A 20,499-nucleotide genomic window follows, 5' to 3' on the forward strand; every position below is an offset into this window, starting at 1 on the left:
TTTCCTGAGACTTTGGTGTTTGACACTTTTTTGTTCGAAGAAAAAGGCCAAGGCTGTGTTCAATTTACAGCAGGAACCCAAATGCAAGTATAACACGCCAGATGTTACTACCGCATACAAAAGAGGGCCAAGCCCCGCCTGAAAAGAGAGCGAGAAAAAAGCTAGCTTCAAAGTCACAGTTGTTAGTTCCTTCTGTTCCCTCTGTATCAAGCTGAGCGAGACCCAATCTCTCTCATCTCTAACGAGGTAATTTCCCCTGGCAAAATATAAGAAAACCGCTTGCTAAACGAAGATTTCTGTCAAAAACAAGGGCATCAGAGTATCTAAAACTCGGGGCAGTAGGTAAATCACCACAAGGATCATGCAGCTCAATGGGAACTTGTCAATTTCTTTCCTTGTACTTAAATAATGCATCTCTCGATTCAACAACACCTTCGCATAACCCTCGAAATATACACTCTTAAATTTTACGACTTGTTTGCAGTTCCACTTAAAACAAATTTTAACATAACGTTGCTCACCTCGTGAAGGGGGGAAAAAGAGGGAACCATGGAAGGAACATAATAAATAAAAATAAAACAAAAAAGAGCTAGTAATTGTACCCCTAGTTACAAGAACTTGAAGGGACCAACTGGTTCGCCAAACCTTAAGGCAGCTACATGAGGTCAAATTCACGATGACTTTCCTGATAGCAAGTCCTCGCACGCCTGCACGTCAGCTCCCTGTGAAGCCATTATTTCTCCACCTGAGGGACTCGATCTCACAATTCTCATGGCCGCATTAAAAATGGCCCCCTGGAATTTGGCATCCTCCACTTTCTTCAGCACCTCTATCACTACGTTGAAATCCAAGCCCCCACCCACGATCAAACCCCCAATCACCTCACCAAAGTTGTTGGGTGCTTTAGGAATATCGATACCAATATCATCAAGCGTCGATCCATACAAAAGACTACCAGTTCCAATATCACGGGCAGAGACTACTTTTTTGACAAACAAGAACTCCAGGAGCTTCACTATCGGTTCTACACAAGGGGGGCTCTTCTCAAGTGCCAAACCAATCGCTTCTTTCACAAATTCTGGATAATATTCTGGGGATTTGAGCTCCTCCACACATTGCAAAGCTTCATTGAGAATAAGAACACTGAAGTACTCCTCAAGAAGGGATATTGTCTTTTTCTGCAACTCTGCAGGATTTCTTCTTTGAGCTGGAACGGTTGACACAACACCTGGATGCGAAGGCAATGAAGGAGGGCCAAAAGATTTCACGGGGGCTGTATTCTGGGGAATGCTATCAACTGGAACTAATGTAGAACGGGGTGGTGGCCCACCACTGCCTTGCAATAATGCACTTGTTTTACCAGTTATCACACCGCCACTGCCCTGAGGTAACAGCTTCGAGTTAATGGAGCCAGGCCTGCTAACCAATGGAGCCTGGACACGAGGCATCTGCCCATCACTTTTGGGTATGGACCTGCTTCGAGGGACCTCCCAGTTATCACTATCTATTCCCGGCATGCCAGGCATCTTTCTCGACCCGGGCATCCCAGGCATCATACCACCGGGACCTGGGTGATTCATGGGAAAACCCCCAGGACTCATTCCTCCTAAAGCACCAGCAATGGCTCCACGTCCATTTCTAATAGTTGCAGCTGCCCCAGGCCGCAGACCAAGATTCTTTTCAGCCTCAGAATGAATTTCATTGATAGTCTTTGCTTTTATCTGCATGGTTTAAACAAGACACTGAGTGACAAACTAAAGATAGATATTTTTTAACTAAAAGGTGAAACTTCTCATGCACAAATATTTGGCTTCTAAAATTTCTAGTTTCGAAAACAGTTAAGGAGGCAATTCACCATTATCAAAAGCAATATTTGCTCCTTGAAAATCTATAATATAAAGAAGGCTTTTGTCTTTTAAATGTGCCAGTAAGGCTCTCAGATGTTGCATCCAAGGCCAGTTTTCAGCCTCTTCGAACATAACATAACAAGAGATGATTAAAAAGAACAGTAACTCTACCTCTTCCCGGCGAGGGACCCAATTGTTGGCACGCAGATCCAAAACATTTCGGATCATAAATCTTAATCGAGGTGCCAATTGAGGGTTGGTTATCAGATCCTTCAGACGATTGAAATAGACGTCGTTTACACGCTTTGATTTAGGGCTCTCATCCAGTTGCTTCCCAATAGTGTTGAAAAATTGACAAATTGCCTCCACATTTTCTTCATCTGGACAAATCTTGGGATCATGCCCCAACAGTTCCTGTTTTTACAGCAAATGCCAGCTATATCAATACATGGAAACCATTGTTCGCAGTGAACATGAAAGAATGCAAATAGCAAAGGAGAATAAGCACAAAACCATTCACTTAAACTACATCCAAAGCAGTAAAATAGATCTAGTAGGCATTGAAAATATGCACCTTAATTTTGTATTCAAATTAAAGCAACTCTACAAGATAGATATGTATCATACCTTAACAATGTGATGTACGATTTTCTCTGGAACCATCTTCTGTTTTAACAGCTCCCCAATAAGTCGAATATTTCCCAGGGTACGGAACTTCACTATTCTTTCTTTATCACGACGCTCAATCTCCTGCTCCAGGGCAGTCATTTGTCTGATTTCAGTCCTCAGGTTGTCTGCACCTTCAAAGGCCTCCTGGCAGTTATTTAAGAGGATCCGCTTGAACGTAATTTCCTTTCCACCTGGTACTTCAGAAGGAAATGGGGGGAGTTTCTCATTCAAATCAAAACAGAGGAGGGCATACATAGGACAAAATGTGGGCTCTAGAACTGCTTTATCAAATATCAAATTGATAACACCCTGCATTGAAATGAACTTGCCTGATTAGATTCCGAAACAGAAATAAGAGAACCATCAAATGCAAAACTTGTTTGATACACAACAGCTACCTTCAGAATATCAGGTGTTGTGATTCCAGAATCAATCAGTTGCCCCTTCAGAATATCAAATTTCTCAGGTGTAAGCTTGTTCAGTATCCTGCAAAAGGAATCAACAAGACAACATATTAGTAAAGGAAAATGTTCACTCTTGAAGCGAAAAAGGGCTAGCAGATGACCAAGATGTAGTTCAGGAAGCATACACCAAGGAACTATCCACCATTACAGGAAAACAAGGAATAATAATATATTCCCACATCGTTATAGACACCGTAAGTTTTTTTTTTTTTAAATAGAAAAACCTAAGCTTATGACTCTACCCTTTCACTGTTTTCAGAACAAGATCTTTCTCAGAAAGAATGCCTCTTCGTGCAGACCATGGCACATCAGCCTTAACAAGAGCAGGTGAAGGTCCTCCCTGGATCAAGCAATAATAAAACTGGTAAGAGTTCAAACTAGGTAAACCAAAAATGATGATTATCAATAATCCATTTAGCTGCAACAGCAAAGAACCATAATTCAGGGAATGCGGTCATATACATGCAATACATGATTTACAGATGGAAAGAGAAAAAAAAGAGAGATCAATGGTCTCTAAGAATTCTCAAGTGATGCCCTGAAACAAGACTATAACTATTGTTTTCTTTGTTCTGAAAACATACAGTTATTGTTACACAATCATTGACCACTTTAAATATTCTGGTCAGCATAATCAAGGTTTGCATCAGCACTAAAGGCATTAAAATTCATGTGCATCAGTAACATCCCCCCATACGAATTGCTGTGCTGGTCTATTTCAGCCAATATTCCCTCTAAGCATTTGAATTATCAGCCAATAAACCCAGTAATCACTTGAATTATCATCCCAATAATCATTTGGATCACATGATGTAGCACATAAACTTCTTACATGTCAAGCCCACTCCTACATTAAGTAATAATAACCAACAAAGCAGATGTCTCACAAGATATCAGGTTGCCATCTACACAACAAAAAGTCTTGCACACATTATCAGCTAAAGCTAAGAGTTTGGTTACAAAAACAAACCAAAAATCTCATAAGACAGGCACCACTTTTAGATCCTACCAAGAGAACAGTATAGGAGCCAAAAGTCCACATTAAAAAACAAATCCAAGGTAGACATCAGAAAAATGTCATTTAATTAAGGAGTTGCTAAGCAATTTAGCAAAGAAAAGGAAAACCAGAACCAAAAAAAAGAGGGTAATGGACTCGCTGTTCTGCACTCATTACCCCTTGAGCAGAAGAATTTTGGGCTCTGGAAGAGAACTGGGCACTTGATTGCTCCTGGCGGTTGTACTGATTAGTTTCTTGCTGTCTGGAATTTGGCCCAAATGATTCTGCTCGACCAGAGAACTCTTTGCTTTCACGAAGTGCCTCCCAGGGCCTCTCCTCTCCAGAGGCAGCAGATTGTCCAGACCGACCACGCCAATCCCGGTTGTCTGGTTCTGCATAACGAATCTGGGGTTGAACTTGCAGCTGGATCCAAAGAGCAAAGAGTCAAATAAAATTAAGAGTCCCAAAAAAAACCAAAAAACCTGCAATTAAATTTAAAATGGATGCTAATCCATTCCCTATAAAAATGGAAGCTTGCAAAGTCACTATCGAATAAAAAGGAACTTACATTTGAATCACTACGACCCCATGTCTGATCATCTCCAAAAAACTCAGCTTCAACTTCCTTTTTGATTTTCAGAATATCTTCAGGTACATCAACAACCTAACAAAAGAACATGATAAGAGAAACTAGATCAATATGGAACCACAAGATGAGCTAAATATATTTATTTTTAGCTAGCCATACACTGCAAGAAATAGATAATGTTCTTATAACATATTTTTTACAAAACATTTTAACAAGATTAAAGTTTTGAGGCCAGTGGAGGCAAAAAGAAGTTAAAAGAACCCAAGAAAGAAAAGAAAAAATATGATACAACAAGCCTATCAATGACTAGAAATAGCACATCCTGCCATTTTCCCATAAACAACTATTCTGGATGACACTGCCCCAATTTTCTGTACATATTATCTGCCAGCAGCTAGCATTATAGTATAAATCCTTGGAAAACACAATAAAAAATTAATTATCAAGCTCCTGAAGCACTATCATAGTACAGTCATCCCCAAACTGGAAAGACAAGCAAAATATAGAACACGGAAGAAATGAAAGTACCTCCCGCAGCTGCAAGAGCTGATCCCTTGTGTACCTTACACATTCACGGCCCTCAAAACGCGAGTCTCCAGACTGTAACAGCAAAAATAAAAATACAAGTAAGAAGTATAAACAGTGGTAACACAGACATCAACACCTCATGTAAATGACATTTGTGTGTGTGTCTTTGAGGGAAAGAGAGAGAGAGAGAGAGTTCAACCACCAAATAACATACTGTCATACCAGCATATGATTAATGCACAAGTATTAAATAAACTGTTTCGAAAATTAATTTACATATATTCAACTTGTCTTTTGATTTCTCAGTAAAGGCGCTTCAAAGGTTGCTAACATACATAGCCCAAGACTTCTGTCGCTCAAATCTAGTTCCCAAAATTTTAAATAAAATAATATGAGAACCCTCTAGGCAGTGTAGCTGTAGAACCAGGAAGAGGAGTATGACAGCATCAATGATAGTGACAATAAACTTTTACCTTCCATGACTGAATATCTATCAAAATGATGGTTTAGAAAGTGACATACCATAAACATAGTAAGCCAAAGTAAATAAAGTTCAAATAGATCTCCAAAAGATAAATTAAAAAGGGTACGAATTCAATGAATAATGTCCACATACATATTCTCTAAATTTTCTAAAATAAAAAATAAGATTCAAAAGCAAGAAGCGACTCCTTGCCGGCACTTATGTACCTTCCAATTTATACTTGTCTGAAATAACATTTATTCAAAAAACCCGATTCAAACTACCAAGCCACATCATGACCACAACAAGCCAAAGAATGAAATAAACATCAGAATCTTCAATAACCAAGAAGTTACAAAATGTTCACTCAGGATTTCTTTAGTGATAGGAAATACCAAGCTTATCACCTCATAGATACACCTCAGACAGGGAAGTTGCGAGTCTGAAACCATACCCATGCTCATTAGAAGCATTAGAAGCCAAATGAAAATGAACCATAATAAGTTCCACATACCCAAAATTTTCCAACTATTCCAAGTTCAGAAACCACAGATTTTGCACTAAACATCCACATCAACCCTGCTGAAACATAACTAGCAGGAAATAAAGATCCCCAATCAGGCCAGTCAGTTCTACTGAATCCTAGTAAACACTGACAGAACCACACACTCTACCAATTTCGGGTAGACATATTTGAGAAAGATGAAATGAAAACATGTGCCACAAATTTCCAACGAAATGCATCAACATGTTTCTCCCATAAGAACTCTTTGGCAATGAGAATTCAGCATCTCCCCATTATTTCGTAAACTCTCACTGAAATAGTCCCCTAGATCCCTAGCTCACGCTCCCATCAACCAAAGAATGTCGATCAAATCAAGATCACTGCAGAACTCAGCGGACTTGGGGGCTCGACTTCCATGCATGCGGCACCAGAATCACGCATGCTAATTATTCAACAAACCAATTAAATCCAAGAATCCAACCACAGCAAAAATAGCCATAAAAGGATTTACATAAAGAAAAGGATGAAAATATCGCAGGAACATCCTAAAGAAGACAGTTTGATTGTAAAAAGAAAGACCCAGCTTAACCAAAGGAGATACTATCCAGAAAGTAAAATACAAATTAACCGGAACTTTATAATAACAAAAATAAAATAAAAAAAATCCAATAGACAAGCTACAAAACTCAACTTGAAAAGTAATTGAACCCGTAAAAAAGCATTCTTTACTCTTCTACTAAACCCATCCATACCCTAGCTCCAGCCATTTACACCAAATCAATAGAAGAATAAATTACTTAAGCAGAAGTAAGAAACCCTAAATCACAAATCACACGGGACCAAAAGAATTTTAAAATCACCCAGACAAATAAAACAAGGACAATAGAGACAAGAAAACACAAAAAAAACAATCCTAGATCCACCTTCGATTACTTAGGGTTTACATCCTGACCTTGAAATTGCTAGAGTGATGCCCGCCATGAGGTCGCAGAAGAGGGAGATCGGATGAGACTAAGGACGACCCACCACCGATGCCTGCACTTCCGAAAGCGTCAAGGCGAGGGCCAAGGAATCGGGTGCCTCGGTTGCCTCCACCACCAGGACGTAAGCTCAGAACCGTCTGATCTGCCTGCATACCTCTCTCCAGCTCGCAATCTGAGATGTCTCCGCAGTCCGATTAGCGAAATCGGCGATCACAGCCGCGCCGCCAAAGAAGAAAAAGATAGGAAGGTAAAGAGATATAGATTCGATAAGAAAGAGAGAGAGAGAGAGAGAGAGAGAGAGAGAGAGAGAGAGAGAGAAGGAGGAATTTATATAGATATAGGGGATGATGACGACGACAACGGAGAGGAGGAGCCTTATGTGAAGGACTCTCTCTCACCCCTTTCTGGCCGCTGCAAAGGGGGAAAAGGGAAAGAAGGGAGAGATTCAAGCCGAGGAAGCCCCCTTTTATGTCCGCCTTGATAGTGCCCTTCGGTGGTACTCTCTTGCCTCTCTTGTATTTTAATATGTTTCCGATTTATAAGAGTTTCTAATTTTATTGCCCTAGAATTATACATTTTTTCACTTGCGTCATTACCCAACGCGTGTAAGAGTTTTACTCAAATTTCACGAAATTGTTCTTCTAATTTAAACTCATTATTACCATTCTGCCAATACCGTGACCCAATGAAATCTGAATTATATGGATTAAGGGAAATACAAACTTCATTTATCAAAGCTTCCATTCTTTTTTAATCTCACAAATAGAAACTTATAAGACCATTTCTCCCTTCTCTTCCTTTTATCCTCATTCTGAAAAATCATACTTAGATCTAATCATTTTCATACGTTACAATATTGCAATAATATTACTTATGTTATATGTTCAAGTAAAAATTAGTTCTAAGTAAAAATAAGGTAAGTAATAAAAATAACTTACCATTTTAGGAAATTTTAAACTCAATACATAATCTCTCATTATTACCATTCTGCCAATGCCGTGACCCAATGAAATCTGAATTATTGCACTCTACTGTTTGGGAGTAGGCATTAATGCAGAAGCTAAGGACACTTCAATCGCTTAATGAGCTTTTACTAGGTAGATTTTCCTCAGCAGGGTGCAGGGGTACGATCGTACTTTTCTCTCTATATCTAGATTTTTGTCTTCTCGGAACGCAAACCCTCATCTCCAATAATGGAGTCTTTCGAGCTCGAGGGTTACCAACTTGCCCGCTGGGCCCACCATCAAACACAATGTGCAGCGTATTGCACCACTTCATCGCCGCTGGAGAGTTTAGATGCTCCCCCGCCGAAAACGAAGAAGCGAGGATAAATTTCTAGATTTGACACGTGTTCAGCAGGTCTCCATCTATCTTCACTGGTTGGCACTTGGCAGGTCGGTACGCACGATCGAGCCGCTTCTATTTCCTGAGTCTCTCTCACCCTTTTTAGGGTTTCCAAATCCTCACAACAAATAGTTACCCAAGGAATTTCGGCGGTAAAGAATCAGTAGGTGCTCGAGCATTGAAGTGGCTGAGCCCACTGTTTCCAGTTTCCACCGATCTATGGTCTTGGCAGGAATTAGAGCAAACGACAAGATGAAGATGAAATTCATCTCATGCAACACTAAAAGCCGTTACTTCGTTTGGATGGTGCGGATGTCGCTAACGATATGAGCCTGATTTGCCTCTCTCCGCCAACTCTGCAGTGTAATAATATGACGCCGTGAAATCCCAAACCGTCGCCTCGTTGAAATTCCGGTTGGAGAGGATGGAGATCGATTTTTAATGAAGGGGACTAGGAAAAGCGTTTGTTCATCGGAACAGAATCTTGTTCAAGTAGACGAACTGCTTGTTATGGCAGAAAGTAGAATTAAGACGTTATTTGTATATTTTATATGTTTGTCTCTTCTTTTATTCAGAATTTATTTACTGAAATTTACATATTTGATTCACCTTAACTCTTGACTCTTCTGTCTCCTGAACCGTCTCCGAGCAAGGAGGGGAGGAGAACACCAGACAACAGAGTAACATCACTCAATAAATCGAGAAAAAGCGGCGACTAGGAGTCTCATCCTCATCAGAGGTGAGGTTTTCAATGATTTAATCAACCTCTTCAATCTTGGGCCCGGCTCCGGAGGCACTGTCGCTCGCATCATACCCCGCTCCGCCACCCATTCCTGGCATGCTTGCATCCGCACTGCCACCCTTGTACATTTTGGCTATAATTGGATTGCAGATTCCTTCCAATTCCTTCAATTTGTCTTCAAGTTCGTCAACCTCCGCCAATTGGTTTCGATCCAGCCAGTCAATTGCCCCATCAACGGCCTTCTCGATCTTCTCCTTATCCGCAGCTGCCAATTTTGCTGCAAATTTCTCATCCGTCACCGTATTCCTCATGTTATAGGCGTAGTTCTCAAGAGAATTCTTCGCATCCACCTTCTTTTTTACTTCTTCATCCTCCGTCTTGTACCGCTCGGCATCCTCTACCATCTTCTCGATCTCTTCCTTGCTCAATCTTCCTTTATCGTTGGTGATTGTAATCTTGTTCTTCACCCCTGCGGTTTTGTCCTCGGCGGACACGTTCAAGATCCCGTTTGCGTCGATGTCGAAACAAACGTTGATCTGGGGAACCCCACGAGGCGCCGGAGGAATGCCCGTCAGCTCAAATTTGCCTAACAAATTGTTGTCCTTGGTCCGAGCTCGTTCACCCTCGTACACCTGGATCAGTACGCCCGGTTGGTTGTCCGAATAAGTCGAGAAGATCTGCTCCTTCTTGGTTGGAATAGTTGTGTTACGGGGAATCAAGACGGTCATCACTCCACCGGCGGTCTCAATACCCAGACTTAAAGGAGTCACATCCAGAAGCAGCAGGTCTTGGACCTTCTGGTCACCTTCGCCGCTCAGTATTGCGGCCTGAACAGCAGCGCCGTAAGCCACGGCCTCATCTGGATTAATACTCTTGCAGAGCTCCTTCCCGTTGAAAAAATCCTGTAATAACTGCTGGACTTTCGGGATTCGAGTGGAACCCCCAACAAGCACGATCTCATGGACCTGCCCCTTGTCGATCTTTGAGTCTCTCATGCACTTCTCCACGGGCTCCATGCACTTTCGGAACAGGTCCATGTTGAGCTCCTCGAATCGCGCCCTGGTGATTGTCGCATAGAAATCAATTCCCTCGTAGAGTGAATCGATTTCGATAGTCGTTTGGGCGGTGGAAGACAATGTCCTCTTTGCCCTCTCGCACGCGGTTCTCAGACGTCGCAGGGCACGGGCATTGCTGCTGATGTCTTTCTTGTGCTTCCGCTTGAACTCCTGCACGAAGTGGTTGACGAGCCTATTGTCAAAATCTTCGCCACCCAGATGCGTATCGCCGGCGGTGGCTTTCACTTCGAAAATCCCCTCTTCGATTGTGAGAAGCGAAACATCGAATGTGCCACCCCCAAGATCAAAGATGAGGATGTTCCGCTCGCCGCTCCGAGAACCCTTCTTGTCGAGACCGTAAGCAATCGCCGCCGCGGTGGGTTCGTTGATAATACGCATCACATTGAGGCCGGCGATTGCCCCTGCATCTTTCGTGGCTTGCCTCTGGGAGTCGTTGAAGTAGGCGGGGACAGTAATTACCGCGTTCTTCACCGTCGAACCCAGGTAAGCCTCTGCAATCTCTTTCATCTTGGTCAAGACCATGGAGGAGATCTCCTCGGCTGCGAACTGCTTCTCCTCGCCCTTGTAATGGACGACAATCATAGGCTTATCCCCAGGACCGGCCACGACCTTGAAAGGCCAGTGCTTCATATCCGCTTGGACAGAAGAGTCGGAGAAACGTCGGCCGATCAAACGCTTGGCGTCAAAGACGGTATTGGTCGGGTTCATGGCTACTTGGTTCTTGGCCGCATCGCCAATGAGACGCTCGGTGTCAGTGAAGGCGACGTAGGAGGGCGTAGTGCGGTTACCTTGATCATTGGCTATGATCTCCACCCGATCGTTCTGCCACACACCCACGCAGCTGTAGGTGGTGCCGAGGTCGATACCCACGGCCTTTCCTTCGGTTTTCACTGCCATCACTGCCGGAACCAGCTGCTGTTACGAAGACACAATAATCCGCCTGCCCTGTAAACAGAGAAAGGAAATATTTCTTGCTTTTTGTAAGAGAATCAAAGGCTCGCTTGTTATTCGTCGCTGTTGCAACTTCAGAGAGGTTCGAGTTACGGTTTGAATTTATTGTGGTTGCCAGGGTCGAGAGAGAACGCAGGACAGAAACAAGGGGAAGAAGCTGCGGGAATGTTCGCGACGCGGCTGGATATTTGATAAAGGAAAGGAGACTCCAAGGAGCTTCTAGCACCTACTCACTAAGCAGACCCAAATTGAGCCCTCGAGCTCCCTCCAACTCGACGGGGTCTTTGTGTCAATACTGACCTAATTATGTTTGTGTCGTCACGTTGAGGTTTGTTGACCCAAGTGCAAGCCGAAACTGTTCACGGTACACATATTTTAACCAAAATAAAAAATCGACTTGTCTATCATACTCAAAAAAATAAAAAAAATAAAAAATAAAAACATAATTTATTTACCTCACTCTTGTATCACATGAGAGTGCATAAACCATTGAAAAACATAATGCATAATTTTATTTATTTGTTCTTAATAAAATTATTTAAGTTTCAATCACTCCTTAAGAAGTAGGGGTGGGCACGAACCCAACCCAACCCCACCTGAAACACCCGGGGATGGGTTAAAAAAAAAAACCCTCCAGGTTTCGGTTGGGATTTGGGTTTCACCAAACCCAACCCACAAGGTTTTATTATACTAACTGAAAGTTTTTTCTTTCCTCATCCTAACCCTGGGGACAGGCCGGGGATGGGGGCAGGGATTTTAGAACACTAATTTTTAGAACGTATCAAATGTTTGAATATCCAAAACTTAGAATAGTGGCTCTTCGCTCTCTCGTTCCAGGCCTTGAACCCGTTAGTAACAACAGGGCCCGACCCACCGGGCCACTAGCCAACGACGGCAATGGTTCGAGTTGTACGGGAATCTGACCCAATTGATCTGAAAATTTGGGATTCGGATTTCATTATCAAGAGAGAATGGGACGAAAAGAAAAATTCAAACGTTTGAAGCGGGGATTGATTTTACTAAACCCGACCCAAATGGACCCGATATCAATCTTTACGTCATCCAAATCAGACTGTGACTATACACGTACACAACCCAGTTACGAGTGTCATCGTGGGTCGGCGTAGTTCCGCGTCAGACCTGGACACTTCTTTTACATTCTCGGTTACTCGAGTCGCGATTGGCAAACGAGCTGCCGTCTAGTACTCATGAAAACGTGGCATATGATCCAGATACTTCCTGCCACGTCGAGCAACACGCGTCAAAAGGAGCAGCTCACAGGAAGAGTTGCAGATCAATCAAATGTTGGAAACACCCCTGGATCAATTCACAATCAACTACCTTCTGCTTTTGGTTTTCGCGTTAACAGGAGGACCATCAAGGGCATTCGTTGTCGGTAAAATTTCTAGAATCCTCTAGCTCCCTCTATGCTCCCGCTCCTTTTCCCGAGTCTTCCCTCTGTTCTCTGTCTCATATTATAAATTATCTTTCTCCTCCCATCATCATCTTCTCAGACAACAGTGAAGACATCAGTGTTCTTGCAAATTCTCAGCAACGATTTCTTGTTTGTGCAGCAAAGAAGGAATTATCCTTAAGCAGTGAATTAAGCGTCGTCGATCATGGCAGCAAAAACAGAAGGGAAGGCCGTGGGTATCGACCTCGGCACCACCTACAGCTGTGTCGGAGTATGGCAGAACGATCGCGTGGAGATCATCCCCAACGACCAAGGGAACCGTACTACACCTTCGTACGTCGCCTTCACCGATACGGAGCGGCTGATCGGAGACGCGGCCAAAAACCAGGTCGCGATGAATCCCACCAACACCGTCTTTGATGCGAAGCGTCTCATAGGTCGGCGGTTCTCCGATCCCTCTGTCCAGGCTGATATGAAGTACTGGCCCTTCAAGGTGGTTCCTGGTCCGGGAGACAAGCCTATGATCGTCGTCCAGTACAAGGGCGAGGAGAAAAAGTTCTCGCCAGAGGAAATTTCCTCTATGGTCTTGATCAGGATGAAGGAAATTGCGGAAGCTTTCTTGGGGACGGTGGTGAACAACGCCGTGATTACTGTTCCGGCCTATTTCAATGATTCGCAGAGGCAGGCGACCAAGGATGCAGGCGCAATTTCCGGGCTCAACGTGATGAGGATTATCAACGAGCCTACTGCAGCCGCCATAGCGTACGGGCTCGACAAGAAATCCTCCCGCACCGGCGAGCGAAATATTCTCATCTTTGATCTTGGCGGTGGGACATTCGATGTGTCTCTGCTCACAATCGAGGAGGGTATCTTCGAGGTGAAAGCCACCGCCGGAGACACGCACTTGGGTGGCGAAGATTTCGACAACAGACTGGTCAATCACTTCGTGCAGGAGTTCAAGCGGAAACACAAGAAAGATATTAGCGGCAACGCTCGGGCGCTTCGCCGGTTGAGAACGGCCTGCGAGAGAGCGAAGAGGACTCTGTCTTCCACCACTCAGACAACGATCGAAATTGATTCACTCTACGAGGGAATCGATTTCTATGCTACCATCACCAGGGCTAGGTTCGAGGAACTGAACATAGACCTGTTCAGGCGCTGCATGGAGCCGGTGGAGAAGTGCCTCAGAGACGCGAAAATTGACAAGGGGCAGGTCCATGAGATCGTTCTCGTTGGGGGTTCCACTCGAATTCCCAAAGTTCAACAGCTTCTACAGGATTTCTTCAACGGGAAGGAGCTCTGTAAGAGTATTAACCCCGACGAGGCCGTGGCATACGGAGCAGCAGTGCAGGCCGCAATCCTCAGCGGGGAAGGGGACGAGAAGGTCCAGGACCTGCTACTTCTGGATGTTACTCCTCTGAGTCTCGGTCTGGAAACCGCCGGCGGTGTCATGACGACTTTGATTCCCCGTAACACGACAATTCCGACAAAGAAAGAGCAGATCTTCTCGACCTACTCTGACAATCAGCCCGGAGTGTTAATCCAGGTGTACGAGGGTGAGCGTGCTCGGACCAAAGACAACAACCTGCTAGGCAAGTTCGAGCTGACGGGCATCCCACCGGCTCCTCGTGGTGTGCCCCAAATCAACGTCTGCTTCGACATTGATGCGAACGGTATCCTGAACGTGTCGGCAGAGGATAAGACGGCCGGAGTGAAGAACAAGATAACAATCACCAACGACAAGGGTAGATTAAGCAAAGAAGAAATCGAGAAGATGGTGAAGGACGCGGAGAAGTACAAGACGGAGGACGAAGAAGTGAAGAAGAAGGTGGAGGCGAAGAATTCCCTAGAGAATTATGCATACAACATGAGGAATACAGTGAGAGACGAGAAATTCGCGGGGAAACTGGCGCCGGCGGACAAGGAAAGGATAGAGAAGACGGTGGACGAGGCAATCGAGTGGCTGGATCGTAACCAGTTGGCAGAGGTGGAGGAATTAGAGGATAAGTTGAAGGAATTGGAGGGCATCTGCAATCCAATAATAGCGAAGATGTACCAGGGAGGCAGCGCAGAAGCCGACATGGGCGGCGAAGAGGTGCCGGGCGGGTACAGTGCCAACCAGGGTGGCTCGGGAGCGGGGCCAAAGATAGAAGAAGTTGATTAAACGAGTTGAAGAAGTTGGGAGGCTGTATTTGTTGTCCGAGTTGAGGAGTTTCTGTAAATATGTGTTGTGTATTTAGCCTGTAGTATGTCTAGCTTTGGCGTCTCATACCGAAGCTATGTGTATGTGTACCGTCTGTTCGTGTTTTTTTCTATGAAGAGTGACCGAGTTATTTTGGGAAGGAATTGGGTTTAAGCCCGGGTTTAGTGCATCGTAGCTACCTTCGGACATATTATGCCAACGAAGAGTGTCGTCTAAGACGCTGAACTTTTTCTTTTAAGAAACTGTGGGGGGTGTCAAAGCATCCGAATATTATCCGGATTTTATCCGATTGGGATTAGAAAGTTCAGACATATCCAAAACTTTAGCGTTATTGGATCACATTCGGATTGCAATCAAAATCGAGTTGTGTGCATCTGAAAAATTACTTATTACCGAGAATCGTCAATTCCATTTAGTTTGGTTTTTCGCTTTTAATGTGAAGGCAAAGGAGAGGGAACGTCTTCTCCCTTCTCTCATCCTCTCTCGAGGGTTCTCACTGAAATCCCCTCCAATCCCTCTTTAAGCCCCTTACTCTCTTTGTCTATCTTCTTTCTTTAAAGAGCTTTAGGATATGAAATATATCAAAACCAATGCATATAAATGTTTTGGATTTGTTAAATCCCTTACAAAAGTCTATTTCATGCTTAAATGTTAAAATAACATTGGCATATTGTTTTATCTCGGCTTGATTGATCATGCTGATGCATAATGGTATAAATTATACAGCAGCTTAGGCATGATTGATTATATAGAATCTTGCGAGGTGAGATTATAAAACTAATTAATCATATTTTATTGTATTGTCAATCATACAAAACTCTGCATAGCCAGTCCAAGTATGATTGATTAATCAAAATAGGTTAGACCGTTTGAAAACATAAAAACTCATTGATTAATAGGCTTAGAGAACACAAAACATATATGATTGATGATCAAAACTTTTAATAATTTTTTAGAAATGAGCAAAACTATTCAAAACCTTTAATAATTTTTAACATATATGACTGATGATAAAAACCTTTAATAATTTTTCAAAACCTTTAACATATATGATTGATGAACAAAACCTTTAATAATTTTTTTTGGATCCGATTATTATCCCAATTTTAAAATTATTCAATAGAGTCGAATTAAAAAACATAAGTTTCAGAATCTTTCGGATATCTAGAGATATATCTACAAACGGACCGGTTTCAGAATTGTAATATTCGAACCAAATTCGATCGGTTTACTGCCCTTATAGTTATCTGCTATCATTAGTTGGAAACCATGAATTATCTATGAAGCGTTTTACCAAAGGTAAAGAATCACTGATGTTCAACTCTGGATCTTGACCTCACCCACAAACTCAGCACATATTTAACAAAAAGTATAATGAATAAGCGAACATTCACCACGGCAAGGGCTGGTTCGATCCGACGCGCTTATGCATCTTTTCTCAGTAACTGGGTTAATAAAAATCGTAAAATATCTTTTTGAACCGCTCCATGTGATCTTCCTGCAACGAGATGGCAATCGTGAGGCTCCCGTCGTTGGTGGGGCTAGGCAGAACGAAGGACAGACCCTCGTATGCTATCCCACCGGGGCCCATGAAGATGGGCCTCCCCCAGCCGAAGTTTGCATCGTGGATCGGCAGCCTCACCCAACTTGTGATCCCGATGTTTGGGCATCGGAACGTATGGGCTCCCCGGACAAGAGCCGACAGGTCCGGTTGCAGCTCCAGGTAGTCGAGCGCGGAACGTAGGTAATCATCGTCCATTCGCACCAGCGCCTCGTGGATCTTCCGCGCCGCGTATGTTAGCGGCTGGGACATCAGATCTCCTGCCACTGCGATGGGCGTCGCCGTGAAAATCACGTTCCCGAAGTATCCAGGGGGAAGCGGCGGTCGGAGGCGCGCTCGGCCGTCCGTCGCTATGTACATCTTGGTATCTTGGTCATCCGCCAGGCCCCGGGACTTGCAAACGCACCGCCACACGTGTCCTGCCATCATCTCGTACGAGCTGTACGGCTTGTCCTTGCCCGCTGCTTCTTTAGCTTTGGACTTGAGAAGATTCAGCTGGTCGCGGGTGATCTTGAACATGGCCACTGCAGCGGGACCCGGTTGGGCTGGTTTCTCCCGATCGGACTGCGGTGTGGCGGGTGCCTTCATGGAAGGGGGCGGCTGGTATTCGATATGGGGGAAGGCGGGAGTGGGTGGGTCCCTCGATCGGAGAAGAGTCCGGTCGATAAACGGCGGTATCGTCAGGTCCAGGCCGCGGGCGACGTCCGACCAGTGGTTGATGAAGTGGAGTCCGGAGAAGCCGTCAGCGACGTGGTGCTGCATACCGACTCCAAGTGACACTCCACCGCACTTGAAATGGGTAATCTGTACATCATCCATGTCAAAGACAAAAGGACACAAAATTAGATTCGACGTATCTCTCATGCAGAGATTTTTCACTTGGTAACAAAATTGCCTTAACGGTTAATTATGATAAAATGATCAGACTACATGATAAATACCTGGAGGACGAGGAGAGGGTAAGTGGACATGTCTTGACTATAGTCCACCGAGGGAATAAGCTGCTTCAGTTCCATGGTCGGAGCGAAATCCCCGAAATCGTCAATTACAGAACCTGTCTCGGCTACAACGAAGAGCACACCTTCTGCGTTACAATTGATCTCCACCCGACCGTCCTCGTCTCTCTTCAATCTCCCTGCCATGGGATAGAAGGGCACCAAGACCTTGGCAAGTGCGTCCTTGAGCACGCTAGCATCAAAGAAATTTGAAGCACTGTTGGGGCGGTAGAAATAGACGCTGGGCGTGTGAAACCTGGGCACCACCAGATCGACGTTAGCGTTCCACAAGCTCCGCTGCGGTGTGTCCGCCGCTGGGCGGACGAAGGTCGATTCTTTCACTGTTATGATCATCTCGCCGCCGCTTCTCCCTCCTGCACAACCCGGGAAGGTTTAGCTAGACTTATAAGAACGGATGGATTACTCAATTACAGATAAATAAAATGTAAAAAACACATGTTGGGTCTAACAGAGTAGGCGGTTCAGATTGTCTAAGGTGAAACGGACGGTGGGATGAAGTTGATTATCTCAAGCAGAAGCAATCATATCAGATAAATTCTGAAAATAAAAAAGAAAATGAATAATGAGGTTTAGGTGTGGCAAATCTGCCAACGAAGAAATTCTAAACAGGTTCAAATAAAAAAATAAAAAAATCTAAACAAGTCATGATTTGCAACCTAGAAAAAACAACTCCTCACCAACTGCCCACTAATTGCCACTTTCTGCGGAAGTGGACCGCGTGTACCCTGTTTAGTAACGTGTCGGTTAATGGAAACAAAAGCAGGCGAGCCTTTTGACAATAACAACTCGAGGAACTCAATCGTTCATGAATACATAGCAACATAATTAATCTAATGCGCGGTATTCACGGTTCGGACCGGATTCCTCTATATCAGAACTGCCGGTTTGTAGTATTCTTTGTTGAAACCAGTGTACTAAAAGAACTTGAACTTGAACTTGTTAGGAAAATAGAACAGGTAATCTACAGTTAATATAAATATCTTAATATTTATATCATTCTAGATGTACTTTGTCCATGAAAACATAGAAGAGAGGAAAAATGACTACGATAAGGGCGAAAGATTCATAATAAGATGAAAGATTCGAACAAATTCTCGTTGAAGTCTGGATCTGGAAATATTTCTGAGAGAATTTTGTCTTACAAAAATAAACTTCAGTAATCATGAATTCAAGAGTTGTTAACATAACTTCAACACGAAACACCAGATCTCACGCAAACATAAACTCCAGTAGCCAGCGACTTATTAACGTGAATATATCTTTCGCTGAAGCAATTCGTTTTAATTACTGTTGAAGATTCAGAAAAAAAGCAGTCCGATGGATCATTTTACGTAAGAGATCTGAAAATCATTCTGACCTAGTAAAGATGATTACCAGACCTTACAGAAATATTTCAGCCTTCCGCAACTCCGTTGCACCAAGGAAATTAAAATCGCCTCCCGAAGAAGACGCGGTCTGATGAATTTTTTTCCAAATAAGAGAGAAAGTCAGAAAAGAAGAACAGATAATCAAATCAAGATTGAAGAAATGTAATGGATGACAATAAGAAGCAAATTCAGGGTAAAGACTTCACTCGCAATGGATAAACAGAGACAAGACACAGCGCCGGAAGGGGAAGAAGAGGGAGCCGTCAGCCGAATTTCTACACAAGAGACCGCCGAGTATTTATAGTTGGTGCGGGCAGCGGAGACGGACCTCCGTTTCGCCATTGCGTTGGCGATACGGGATGGCAAACGTGGGATGGAGTCAAAGGTGGCGTCGAGGTTGGTGAGCCGGTAATATCACGCCAAAAGCCGGTCTCTCACCTAACCCTATCCGGTAACCCGGTCGACCCCATTGTTGCGTGGGGTCTTTCCCCTCCAGGGTGGGAGAGTCATGAATGGTGAGCCCCTGCCCTCATACTCCGCTTTCACGGCTTCACCAACTACGTAACAACGACGTGTATTCAATAAACAGACCACCGAATTCCTATGTCACGGGCACGATGTGAGACTCGGACCCGCCGACCTGATCGGTCCACCAAATCAAGGGAATCTATAAACGCGATTCTAGTCATGCTGCTGAACCATGGGCTTCAGCGGATCCTATTTCTTTGGGAGAAGGAGGGTTGTTGGAAATGGGACGGCTGGTCCCAGTTCACCTGCCAATGGGTAATATGAGGAAAGCTCGACTTTTAGACATTTAAAAATGTTTGGCTGACTAGAACGAAAGATTTTGAAGTGAATTTTTTTAATTCACATGGTTGTAGGTGGTTAGGTCATGAATGCTTCCCTCTCGCTTCTTCTCCCACCAAATGGGGCCTAAGAGTACTCACATGGGAATTCCTAATGAGTTTTCACAGGAATGTTTTGTACCATTCTCACAAGATCTGGATCCGTTTTTTTCAAAGAAAAAGAGGCTTGTGATTTACTATTTTGATAAATCTTTACCTAAGAATTCTTTTGCCTCAGGCATCAATAAAGCTTTCTAGAACGTGAACATGAAGCTCCACGTAAGTTGGAATCCAGGAAATTTCCTAGACATCCGAATTTCCTGTTTCTAAACGAAAAGGCCAGACAGACTAGGTCATTAGAGTGTTCCAAATCAAGTGAAAAACGTACATTTCCACCCTATTATATTGTTGAAATTATGGTTTTAAATATATTATTTATAAAATAGAATTATCATAATATTAGAGGCATGGGGCTTACTTCTAGATACTTTGTCATTGGATGTTCAGTACAGGGAATAATGGCCAACACATCCCCTCCTAGAAGTACATTCATTGAGTGCATTGATTGGATACATCCCTGTAGAGGTAGATGTGTGAAGCATTCACCTATTTTTGCAACTATTGAAATGATATTTAATGTAAAGTTGATAAGGATCCAATGTGCAACACACTCACCCCCAACAATAACCATAACTTGATTTAATTCTAGTCAATTACTCAAGCGTAAGCTGACCTCCATTTAGATCTATTTGTTAATGATAACATTAATCTAACAGTTTCACTGATCGTAACTAAAAGGCCACATTGCAGCAATTAGGTGAGCCACAAATATGACAAGTCAACTTTCAAAGAGAGTTCATTTTGTTAATATTTTTGGGTAATTTTTAAATATGACCTTTTTAGAAGATTTTAACGAAAAATTTTAATTACTTAAA

The 20,499-nt window shown here is 43.4% G+C and overlaps 4 protein-coding genes across 8 annotated transcripts; 1 reads left to right on the plus strand and 3 right to left on the minus strand.

The window, feature by feature from the left end:
- Nucleotides 1-453: 453 nt before the first annotated feature.
- On the minus strand, nucleotides 454-7,504 carry LOC137945224 (eukaryotic translation initiation factor). Its single transcript, XM_068791000.1, has 9 exons — nucleotides 7,015-7,504; nucleotides 5,095-5,166; nucleotides 4,546-4,641; nucleotides 4,155-4,400; nucleotides 3,223-3,320; nucleotides 2,915-3,002; nucleotides 2,475-2,825; nucleotides 2,019-2,261; nucleotides 454-1,721 (listed from the first exon to the last, which is right to left on the minus strand). Exons 1-9 carry the CDS (start codon nucleotides 7,195-7,197, stop codon nucleotides 672-674), a joined length of 2,427 nt encoding a protein of 808 aa, XP_068647101.1. The 5' UTR covers nucleotides 7,198-7,504; the 3' UTR covers nucleotides 454-671.
- A 1,445-nt stretch (nucleotides 7,505-8,949) lies between these two features.
- LOC137945554 (heat shock 70 kDa protein-like) lies at nucleotides 8,950-11,300 on the minus strand. The gene has a single exon (XM_068791488.1). The coding sequence runs from the start codon at nucleotides 11,102-11,104 to the stop codon at nucleotides 9,146-9,148; it is 1,959 nt and encodes a 652-aa protein (XP_068647589.1). The 5' UTR covers nucleotides 11,105-11,300; the 3' UTR covers nucleotides 8,950-9,145.
- A 1,365-nt stretch (nucleotides 11,301-12,665) lies between these two features.
- Nucleotides 12,666-14,914, plus strand: LOC137946171 (heat shock 70 kDa protein). The gene has a single exon (XM_068792382.1). The coding sequence runs from the start codon at nucleotides 12,778-12,780 to the stop codon at nucleotides 14,734-14,736; it is 1,959 nt and encodes a 652-aa protein (XP_068648483.1). The 5' UTR covers nucleotides 12,666-12,777; the 3' UTR covers nucleotides 14,737-14,914.
- Nucleotides 14,915-16,105: 1,191 nt separating this feature from the next.
- Nucleotides 16,106-18,982, minus strand: LOC137946029 (shikimate O-hydroxycinnamoyltransferase-like). 5 transcript variants are annotated; one of them, XM_068792188.1, is made up of 4 exons: nucleotides 18,926-18,982; nucleotides 18,737-18,807; nucleotides 17,278-17,705; nucleotides 16,106-17,140 (listed from the first exon to the last, which is right to left on the minus strand). In XM_068792188.1, exons 3-4 carry the CDS (start codon nucleotides 17,683-17,685, stop codon nucleotides 16,226-16,228), a joined length of 1,323 nt encoding a protein of 440 aa, XP_068648289.1. In that variant the 5' UTR covers nucleotides 17,686-17,705; nucleotides 18,737-18,807; nucleotides 18,926-18,982; the 3' UTR covers nucleotides 16,106-16,225. The 5 variants fall into 5 exon arrangements, with proteins under 5 accessions (XP_068648289.1, XP_068648286.1, XP_068648287.1 ...); XM_068792185.1 differs by having other exon boundaries at nucleotides 18,732-18,807; XM_068792186.1 differs by having other exon boundaries at nucleotides 18,710-18,807.
- Nucleotides 18,983-20,499: the final 1,517 nt, after the last annotated feature.

This window comes from Aristolochia californica, unplaced genomic scaffold (assembly GCF_029961685.1).
Source record: "Aristolochia californica isolate CCGP_79_NKW_82.1479 unplaced genomic scaffold, dmAriCali1.0.hap1 SCAF_12, whole genome shotgun sequence".
NCBI lineage: Eukaryota > Viridiplantae > Streptophyta > Magnoliopsida > Piperales > Aristolochiaceae > Aristolochia > Aristolochia californica.

Excerpts from the sequence above, each read along its gene's own strand:
- LOC137946029 (XM_068792188.1), bottom strand. The coding sequence starts at position 17,685 with ATGATCATAACAGTGAAAGAATCGACCTTCGTCCGCCCAGCGGCGGAC. Across the intron at positions 17,141-17,277 it reads ACCCTCTCCTCGTCCTCCAG|ATTACCCATTTCAAGTGCGG; the intron begins GTATTTATCATG and ends GATGATGTACAG.
- LOC137945554 (XM_068791488.1), bottom strand. The coding sequence starts at position 11,104 with ATGGCAGTGAAAACCGAAGGAAAGGCCGTGGGTATCGACCTCGGCACC.
- LOC137946171 (XM_068792382.1), top strand. The coding sequence starts at position 12,778 with ATGGCAGCAAAAACAGAAGGGAAGGCCGTGGGTATCGACCTCGGCACC.
- LOC137945224 (XM_068791000.1), bottom strand. The coding sequence starts at position 7,197 with ATGCAGGCAGATCAGACGGTTCTGAGCTTACGTCCTGGTGGTGGAGGC. Across the intron at positions 4,401-4,545 it reads GGGGTCGTAGTGATTCAAAT|CTGCAAGTTCAACCCCAGAT; the intron begins GTAAGTTCCTTT and ends CTTTGGATCCAG. Across the intron at positions 2,826-2,914 it reads CAACACCTGATATTCTGAAG|GGTGTTATCAATTTGATATT; the intron begins GTAGCTGTTGTG and ends ATTTCAATGCAG.